The following is a 10,910-nucleotide window of genomic DNA, read 5'->3' as shown; positions in this document are numbered from 1 at the left end:
TCGGTAATAATAGAATATTATATTTGTATTGTCCAAATGTATGTTCAATAACTGTGATTACTGGTTTACGTCGTGCACCTTAGTGTTTTTGCCGTCGGCCGGGGGTTATCCTCTCCATAACATTTGCCTCGTTATCCTTCTTTGGAAGCTTGCAATTTGAAACCCGATGACCCCGTTGGTCACAGTTATGGCGGTTTCCTTGAAACCTTTTCTTAAAAATTCCACCTTTGGCTCCCAAGTTTGAACCCTTGCCTTTCTTTTGGAATTTGCCCTTTCTAGATTTGTTCTTCCTAGAAGTTTGACCATGCTCCACCACATTAGCTTTCTTAGAAGTAGGGGTATAACTACTCTTTTAAGATATCTTATTGTCCTCTTCAATTCGAAGGTGAATAATAAGGTCCTCAATGGACATCTCCTTTCTCTTATGTTTCAAGTAATTCTTGAAATCAACCCAACTAGCAGGTAGCTTCTCAATCATGGAAGCAACAGAAAAAGGCTCATTAAACCCCATACCCTCTTCATGCATGTCATGTAGGAGGACTTGTAGTTCTTAGAATTGGGACATAATAGTTTTGCCATCCACCCTTTTATAGTCAAGAAATCGGGCAACCAAAAATTTCTTGTCCTGACATCTTTAGTTTTATAATTTTTGTCCAATGAGTCCCATAGTTCTTTGGCTGTCTTTGTTACACTATACACATTATAAAGGGAATAAACAAGGCCATTAAGAACATAATTCTTACACAAGAAATCAAAATGTTTACAAGCATCAATAGCAGTTAAAGCTTGCACATCTCCTTCTCCTTCGGGCATTCGAGGAGCCTCTTCAGTTAAGAATCTAGCAAGATGTTGGATAAGGTGTCTAAGTCCATAACTATTTCTGGTATGTACTTGACCCGACCCGGCATGGTCCATTTGGGTTGCATGACACCATGGAATTGGATAAACTAAAATGAGAGAAATAACACTTATGGTTTATTAGTATATTATAAGTTCTAATATATTAATAATATTATTTAATTAGTTTAATCAAAAATTAATTTAGAATTAATTAAGTGATCAGAAGATAACTAATTAAATATATGGGTAGATTATGTAAATCTTCCATATCTTATATAGTGGGCTAAGAGACTCCATAAATTATCAAGTTGGGTTCCACCCATAGGATGCTCCATGGAGTTAACCCATGGATCATGAAATGAAGAGTCATGTTACATTAGGGTTTACCTAATGCAACACACTATATAAACAAAGGTGTTCTCCCCAAAATCGGCTACACTAAAAAACAAGAGGGCTAGAGCCGATTTTGCAAGTGTAAGATTCTCTTAAAGTTTACTTCTTTGCATTTGGTGTTATGTGAAGAATATGAGGCATCACACTTGGGGTGCTAGGCTCACAAGGTTTCAGGGATCATAATCAACAACAAGGTATGTTATTCTATCTTTTATTCAAGATAAAAATGTTCCCCATGTATGCTAGATAGGAATATAACCTTGGAATTCAACTTTGCATGATAATTAGACAAACATAGATCCAAGGTTATTAGGGTTGCATGTACACTTAGGAAGTGTTAGAATGCTCAAAACCCATCACAAGATTCAATGTGGTAAGATAGAAGAGCATCTTTTGCTGCCACCTTTTAAAGTTCAGTCCAGAGAAATTCTCAGGTTTCTCAGCATAATCGACCGACATGGTCATCATTGGAGCTCCTTGAGCATTAGGAGTACCATTAGGCTTTGGTGGTTGGGAACCTTCACTAGTAGTCATGCTACAAAAGGAAGCAAATGTAAAATTGTTAAAGATTAAAATTTAATAACAACTAAACTGTTATGTATTGTTTGTTTCCAGAAAACAGGTTCTGAAAAGCTGTGAAACAAAAGAAAGAATTTGAAAACTGTTTTAGAAAACAGTTTTTGAAAACAATAATAAATTTTGGATGCAATAAACTTAAACAGTTAGATACATGTAAACAGAAAAGCAGAAAAAATAGAAAATGTCTTAGAAAACGATTTATGAAAACATATTCTGCAAGTGTGAGGGAGAAAAAAAATGTTTTTATAAGCACTGTAAGATGAAACAGAAACAATTTTTTTCAAGTTCGTTTCGCACAAACGATTGGTTTTAAGACTGTTAGGAAAATATAACCCAAAAACTATACGAATGAACAAAACCCTAAAATTCTTGATTGAGGTCTGTGTTTAACACAGTTTCCTTAAAACAAATTCGCCCTATATGGGTGTTTGTTTTACAGGATACAACAGCAGAAAGCAATTCTTCTATATTGCCCGAACCCTCACTTGGGCCGGATTATACTTTGGTTGCAACAAGAGAGAAAAGATGAAGCAGAAGCGTACGAGAGGAAGAGGGTGATTTCATTTCATCCGGTGTATTAAATCAGTCACATAGGCGTTGTATATATACTACCCAATGTAACCGATGTAATTTAAACGAAATCGTAACTGTCACAATTAAATACTACCCAATGTAAATCGTAACTGTCACAAGAAATCAAAACCGAAATCTATGATTCATTGCTCTTAATTCATTTTTGTAACTGTTAACCAAAAAGAAAAAAAAATGCAAAAAAGGTCCTTGAACTTTTCTGGTTGATCGGTGGTGCATTTGTGTATGCACACAAGTTCAATGGCTCGCATTTGCACCCCCTGGGTGTGTGCGCAAAAGAGAGCCTTGGTTCTAATGTTATGGCTAATTTATTATGGGATTCCAATAGTGAGCGCAGACACTAGTGCATTGCTTGGGACACCATTTGTAAATTCATGAAGGAGGGTGGGTTGTTAATTAGACATGAAATTACATGCTAAACTTGTGGGGGCTTATGTTGTTGGTCAGTTTCTTTAAGGCAAATTTATGAGATCTAAATAGGGTCATAAGTCTTGCAAAGGTAGCTAGTCTTTGTAGTTATAAACCAATTTCCTTTTCATTCTCCCACCAATATGGGATGAGTTTTAAAACCCACTTAACTTCTTTATTTTCTCTTCCAATTTCCCTAATTTGACAAGAAATTTCTCATTCATTTTTAATCCGTTTTGGACGTTTGATATATCAAAACGAAGATATCACAGAGGAGAACACAGATATATAATCAATAATCATTTTGATTATATTTAGAGTCCAAAATTTGTGCTAAAAAAATAAAGAAAATCCATTTTTGGAAATTAATAAAATTAATTTTCCAACACTACATGTACCATCATCTTCTCAATATGTTAAAATTTTCACTAAAGTATTCCATCACCTCTTTTTCTACAGTTTCAATCCAACTTGAACATCGATTCCCTTCCCGTATGCACTGCAGGGGGTATTAGCGAGTTATTATTTATGTATTCTTGTATTATTGTCTAGTATTGTAAATCCCATTTGTATTCAGGCTTATTCCTCTTGGATTATGTATATATACCATTTATGTGAATAAGAGAAGGTTACAGGAAAATTATTGGAATATCATGGATTAGATTTCATTGTTTAGCGATTTCTAGGATGATTAGTTTTCATGATCTGACTACTAATCCTTTAATTCTAAAGACTACTAATCCTTTAATTCTAAAGACTATTAACGTCAGCAGTGATCAGGTGAATTATTTATCCCTAAAATTCAAGGTTTTAAAAGGCGTGAGGCGTGGCGTGGCGGCAAGGCCAAGCCTCAAGCTTAACGAGTTATGGCGAGCCATGACGTTTTTCAAGGCGTAATGTAAGGCGGTGATTTTGTATTAATTTATAATTATATTACCACATAAATATAAATTTATATCAAATATACTTAGTTTTTAGAAGTGTTATATCAACAACTAATAACAGAAAGTTAATAAAAAACACAATACTTGTATGTCCTATTAGAAAATGTATAAAAAAGAGCAAAAAAACGTGTCTCAAACGAAAAAACATGTGCCATAACACGCCATGACGCGTCATGACACGCCATATCACGCCTTGCCACGCGTCACGCCTAACAACAACGTTATGAAGCTTTTCGTAACGGCGACGTCGCGCCTCATGCCATGATGCACCTTTTAGAACACTGCTAAAATTATTGTTTGGCTTGTATTATAAAAGACTTGGACTTTTATTAATTTCTATTATGTTGAAAATACACATGATTAGTCATCACATGCAAACTTACATATTAAAGTAATTACTTTACTATTTAACTCTAGGTTTTGATCACATACTAGTGTCTTAAAATTCATAAAACTATATAATTCAAGTAAACATAGATAGATTGATCAACAAAGCTCAAACATATTGAATAAACAACTTAATTCTTATTGAAATCAACACATAATCTAAGGGTTCATCTACTCTAAGGGAAAATAAAAGGTTTTTAGCCCATAATCATAGATAAAACATAAGTAAAAGTCATTTAAAATCTAATTGACATGGTATGTAAAAGCAAACCGAACGATTTCACTTTGTACTAACACTTGATTATTCCAAAACTCGCTTCAAACATGATTGTCAGTCTTCAAAATGTCTTTGAAAGCTCTCTGATCGTCCATGTTTGGATCTTCTTTTCGTATACATTTTATAGGTTAAGAGATATCCATATATAATGTTTCCAATTTTTTGCAAAAACATGTCACGACAATAGGTAACTCACGTCACCAATATATGTTTACCAGGTATCCACCAAGTAATTGATAGCTCATCATTCCTCATGCAGCCGTGTTGATCAACGGATACACGTTCCAAAGGCAAGTAGATTTCAACATTTTATTATTCTCTTTGATTTAGTCCAACAATCCAACAAATAATTTTAGCTCATTTTTATCCAAAAGCACCCTCTCAGCTACAATATGAAATTTTAACATAATAAGTATTAAATATCTCAATTTAGGATCAAAATACAACAAAGAAATACTACCATATCGCATAAGTTATACGTATAAAAATGGCGATATCACAGGCCAAGAATGGATTTCTTCGAATGTAATAAAGAGACGTAGTCTAGTTCCACGAATTATGCCCTTCTCGTCCATACAAAGGATATGAATTTTGTTGTGGTAAACAATTGGCTTTTGTGTATTGATGTTATCATTAATCAACCGAAGACTATAGTATCTTTTTTTGTAATTTTAGAAGGGTTGTGCTATAATTATCCCTTTAACCAATTTTACCTTCTATCCCCAACCTCAATCTAATCAACTTTTTTACGATTTGACATCATTTTTTTTTCTTTTATTATTATTATTATTATAAATTTTAATAACCATATAAAATTTCGACAACATTTTAAAATTCGGATAACATTATAAATTCGAGCGATATTATAAAATTCAATCCGTATAACACACCACATAAATGTAATATCGAACCAATTAATATATCCGTGATAAATAAAAACAAACTTTGTTTTTGTTCCGTTTTACATAGTCGTTCGAATTTTATTATGTCATCCAAATTTATAATGTCATCTGAATTTTAACATGTTGTCCGAATTTTATACGGTTATCGAAATTTATAATAATAATAAAATAAAAAATAAAAAAAATACAAACAACAAAAAAAACAAAATAGGAAAAAAAAACAGAGAAAAAAAAATACAAAAAAGTGGAATTCAAAAAGAAAAAGGATACTTATAGCATTTTAGAACTTACATATTTATCATTAATAAAAAGTAAAAACAGTGTCAAAGTCGTTGCATCTTTTCTGGGTATTGACCTACGTTTCAATAAGACATCATATTATTAGAAAAAGAATAATTGATGAATTTAATCATGAAGATGAAATACGATTAGATGAAGATTCTTTTAGAGTTGGGTACTTTTTTGTTTTCATTGATATGAAAATTGCTTCATGAAATAATATATTTGAAGAATTGAAGAAATTAACAAATAGTCTTGGATTCTATTATAATGCATTCGCATCCACAATGCATTAAACTTATTAGAGTTAAAGAGTTTAATGGATTGACACATTATCATTAAAGTCTGTGCGATAATATTACTGTAAACAAAGTACAACCTTACATCAAACACCCCAAAATCACTAGCAATTTTCACATAGAATCACCATAGATATTGGATCAATTCCTACCAAGTGGCAAAGATCTGCAAGAATATGTTTCTTTAAACTCAGATTTTCTTGAAGATGTGAAAATCGATGCATAAACTTCCTTATTCGCATGTGCAGGAGCACTATCCCCTGCTTTAAAACGTTTCCCATTCGCCTTCAAACCATTAACATCTTTCCCATTTGTTTCAATCTTACCTGAAATCTTCTGAGGACCCTTCAAATCAACAATCCCATGTTTAGTCCCACTCAACTTAACTCCATCATCACAAACACCTGTCTCTCCATTCTTCACTTTCTTCACTTTCTTCTCTCTTAACTTCATCTTCTCAATCTCCATCTTCTCTCTCAACAAAATCACCTCTTCTTCATTCCCATTGATCACAATCTTGTCAGATTCCGCAAAATCTTTATGACAGACATGACAAGTGGAGGATTTGACCTCTTTCAAAGCTTTGGAACTTAACACATGGCCACAACTCTTTAAAGCATAAAACTTGTACTTACCGTTGAACTCCATCCCTGTGATTGGACATTGAAACTTCACATCACCGCTGCTAGGAGAATCTGATCCAGGTATAGCTGCAAGCTCGACTGCTATCATGTCCTTCAAACCCTTTATATGAGAGAACGCTTTTGGCAATTTTTTCATTAGCAATGCCTCGACTAAAGGTTGTTTATTGAACAGATTTCCTAGATAATCAACTACAATAGGATGCTTCAAGGGCTCGTTTGATAACGCGCAATTCAACCATTTTGATAGTCTCTGTTCATTCGGGTCACATTTATCAGGCTTCTTTTCGGCATACATGTTGAGATAACAGTCGCGGGACTCCGCCCCCGTAGCACCGCCATCACCTCCGCCGCCAGAGAGACGAAATCGAAGGCTTAGCGTCGATAAGCTTGTGACCCCGGAGTTTTCAACGGTGTCGGAATCTGAGAGAAGGCGGCCGTTCACGGTTAAGAAACTGGAGGATACAAGGGTTTGATGGATTGAGCTAATTTGGGAAAGGAAAGATAGTTTGAGGTTGCGGATGGTGAGATTAGGGGTTAGGGTTAGGGCACGAGTTGGGATTTGAAGATCTGGGGCTTGTATGAAGATTTCTAAGTTTTGGGTGTTGGAATTCATGATTAATTTCGAGGATTTTGTGTTCTATATGCAATGAATTCGAAAGAAATTTCAGATTACTAATCGACAATAGTGATATTGAATGAGAGTTTTGCGAGTTACCTGATCGACTGAAACCCTTCTCGTAATCCGATCACAATTGTTTTTACAAGGCAAATGGAACCTATAAACCGACATGTAGAACGAAAGTTTCATTTATACCCTTACATTATAGATACACTGCAAAATGACCCCAAAGTCAATGTAAACGGTATCCACGCATCAATTGACATGAATATTAAGATATTGAAACCATAATTTCAAAGTTTATGGACTTAAAAAAAATGTAATTTCCTTTTATCAAAAAGTATAAAAGTAATGGTATGCTCTGACCGAATACCGCTAACTGGTTCAGTTATTCAATTAAAAAGCTCATCTTTAGTGTTAATGGTATGCTCTGACAATGCATTATTTAGGTTGAGGAAGAACATCTCCAATTCAAGTTTAATGAAAGTTGAATGGAGGAGATGGAGGGTTGATGTGACACTGAATGAGGGCCGGAAGAACAAATGAAAGTTTATTGAAAGTTGAATGGAGAAGATAGATGGACGGTGTGATATTGAATGAGAGTTGAATGAATTGTAAGATGATGATCTAAAAACTGAAATTTTAATAGGATAAAGTTCAATCTCCTTGTGGTTGAATTAAGAATAAATCATCATTTGTAATTAAATGATAAAAAATAGTATGATTTGACAATCCAATAAACTCTTATTAATGGAACAGATTCTAAAAATTAAATAATAAAGTTATACGAAAAATGAGATGTTGATTTCAAAATCCATTAAACTTTATAGATTTGAATATATCGTGGAACATTCCTTTCAATTCTCTATAGTTTATGCAAAATTTAACGGATAAATGTATACACATCATATTTTAACGAATTATAAATTGTTTTTATTCATACATCATTTTATACATATTTATCAAGGGTAGTGTTTATTCTCCACCGTAGATTAACATTTCATATGCATTAAGTCATTGTATCAAAACAAATCTCCCTATCTTTCAGTAAAGGCTCGAACATCTACCTCTGATCGCTTTATCTTATTCACATGGATTTGCATATTGGTGTTGTTAACTTGTTATTGTATAGATGAGTAAATGGCTATAAATAATTGGGGGAAATTTCTTATTTGAGATAAATTTGGGGGCGAATGTGAAAAAGTATACAAGACAATTGACAAGGTGCACTCCCTCCGCTTTTCCTATTACAAATTTACAATAAAACTTGGTTTAAAAGAGGAGTCTTTCGGAGGCATTTTCTCAAACAGCTGGTGTGTGTTCCTTTCTTTCTTTTAGTAACTCTGCCTCTATTCATGTCTGCATCTTGCTTTCTTCGACTCAAACCCACTTCAGCAAATCGATCTTTCCCGAAACCATCTTCATTTTTCTGAGTGAATGATTTAGGTTTACATTTGGAATGTGGAACTTCAGAAGACAATTTGCGCGATCATTGTTATTACTTTCGCATCACAATAATTCCAGTTCAAGAACTTTTCCTACTGTCATTTGCTCAACGCAATTTATCTATCAACATGTTAATCCGTCCATATCCTCTAATGGTTTTTCAATTAAACCATATGGCTTTCCTATATTTTTCTCTTCCTCGACTTACACACGTGTAGGAAATTCAGATTCTGATGAACCAGATGAAAACGAGTTAGAAAATGATAGCGAGAGATTAGTTCCCTCCAAAGATTCTATCAAAAAAACTGAACTTGAAAGAGAAGTTGGATTGATAATGGAGATAATCAAGCGACCTGGTCGAAGTTGTATTGCTTTGAGGAACAATCTTGAGAAATGTGGTGTGGCCACCTCGCCGGAGCTGGTGGTTGAAGTTCTTTCGCAAGTTAGGAACGATTGGGAACTGGCGTATACATTCTTTCTTTGGGCTGGCAATCAGCCAGATTATGCACATTCTTTGCGCCAGTATCATTCCATGATCGGTATTCTGGGTAAAATGAGAAGATTCGATACTGCTTGGACATTGATTGATGAAATGAAGAGAGGTGGAAAGAATGGTGGAGAATCAATGGTGACTCCTCACACCTTATTGATCATGATCAGAAGGTATTGTGCTGTTCATGATGTAGGCAAAGCCATCAACACCTTTTATGCGTATAAACAGTTTAACTTCGAGGTTAGTATCAATTCATTTCAAGATCTTCTTTCTGCTCTTTGTCGATACAAAAACGTGAAAGAAGCTGAGAGTTTGATGCTCTGTAACAAAGACGTTTACCCATTAACAACCAAAAGCTTCAACATCATCCTCAACGGATGGTGTAACATCATCTGCAGTCCACGAGAAGGGAAGAGAATATGGTGGGAAATGAACAACAGAGGGATCCATCGTGATGTTATATCATATTCAACTATCATAACTTGCTTTTCAAAATCCAGTGAAACAAAAGAAGTAATCAAGATTTTCGATGAGTTGATAGCATCAGATATTAATCCCGACAGAAAGGTTTACAACGCTGTGATTCACTCTCTTGCAAAATCCGGGCTTGTAGTTAAAGCACGCAATCTGATGAAATCAATGGAAGAGAAAGGAATATCTCCAAATTCAATCACGTACAACTCCTTGATCATGCCTCTTTGTAAAGCACAAAGATCTACAGATGCCCGTGAAGTGCTCGATGAAATGCTGCAAAGAGGATTGCTCCCTACAGTTCGAACATACCATGCTTTTTTCCAGGCATCAAGAACAGCTGAAGAAGCTCTTTTGATCTTGAAGAAGATGAATGTAGTGGGATGTTGCCCGAATCATGATACTTATGTCATGTTGATTAGAAAGTTCAGTCGATGGGGGGATTTGGAAAATGTGTCGAAGATTTGGAATGAGATGATTAACAATGGGCTGGATCCTGATCGGAGTTCTTATGTGGCCCGGGTTCATGGGCTTTTTTTGAATGGGATGTTGGAGGAAGCTTATAAATATCATGTGGAAATGAAGGCTAAAGATTTATTACCTGAGCCTGAGATAGAAGAGAGGTTGGATGAATGGATGAAAATCAAATGTAGCAATTCATAATTACAACATGTTTGATGCCTTTGATTGAATCTATTTAATGAGTTGTTGTATACATGGATCTGGAGCTCTACCATTAGACCCTTTTATTTAATGAGTTGTTGTATACATGAAAATCTTCATTAAGTCTATATTTTTTTACCTTATTTACAAGTTTTTATAGTTAAAAATTGTTACATCCCTTTGATTTTTACATTGTGGTGATTCTTTAATGGATGAATCATACCAAGAAAGCGTACAATATTATGTTTACGATGACTACAAAGACAGACTTGAGGGATAATATAATAGATGTTGAACTGGAAGACGATTTTAAAGCATATGCCAAGGACGATTGCAATGATGATTTCTTGAACACTTTTTATAATATAGAAAACAAAGCCTCATGTAAATTATATTGAAAAAAAAGACAAAAAATAAAAGTACAAACGACCAGCGAAAAGATACTCGAAAAAACAAAAAATAAGGATAAGGGACATGCTATAAGCCAAAATCTAGAAACTAGGAACACAAAAGAAATGGGAAAAATCCTATAACTAAAAACTAACTAAATATAGGGACAACATCATCCATGGTCACTAGAACGTAGTTATACAAGTCGTGACTGATAAACAATCTTCTTTCCAAGAATTAGATTCTATATACTTTGCCTTCTTACCTTAGTCTGGAAGGACCTCC

General features: G+C 34.3%; 2 protein-coding genes across 2 annotated transcripts; one reads left to right on the top strand and one right to left on the bottom strand.

Moving 5' to 3' along the window:
- Nucleotides 1-5,932: 5,932 nt before the first annotated feature.
- Nucleotides 5,933-7,313, bottom strand: LOC145001275 (RTF2 RING-finger protein). The gene is made up of 2 exons (XM_078960644.1): nucleotides 7,259-7,313; nucleotides 5,933-7,180 (listed from the first exon to the last, which is right to left on the bottom strand). Exon 2 carries the CDS (start codon nucleotides 7,154-7,156, stop codon nucleotides 6,041-6,043), a length of 1,116 nt encoding a protein of 371 aa, XP_078816770.1. The 5' UTR covers nucleotides 7,157-7,180; nucleotides 7,259-7,313; the 3' UTR covers nucleotides 5,933-6,040.
- Nucleotides 7,314-8,136: 823 nt separating this feature from the next.
- LOC145003433 (Tetratricopeptide repeat (TPR)-like superfamily protein) lies at nucleotides 8,137-10,378 on the top strand. Its single transcript, XM_078962554.1, has one exon. It carries the CDS (start codon nucleotides 8,622-8,624, stop codon nucleotides 10,233-10,235), a length of 1,614 nt encoding a protein of 537 aa, XP_078818680.1. The 5' UTR covers nucleotides 8,137-8,621; the 3' UTR covers nucleotides 10,236-10,378.
- The last annotated feature ends 532 nt before the right edge of the window (nucleotides 10,379-10,910 follow it).

The sequence above is a fragment of the Lactuca saligna genome, chromosome 6 (assembly GCF_052625555.1).
Source record: "Lactuca saligna cultivar CGN05327 chromosome 6, ASM5262555v1, whole genome shotgun sequence".
Classification (NCBI taxonomy): Eukaryota; Viridiplantae; Streptophyta; class Magnoliopsida; order Asterales; family Asteraceae; genus Lactuca; species Lactuca saligna.
This window is presented reverse-complemented; position numbering and strand designations above follow the sequence as displayed.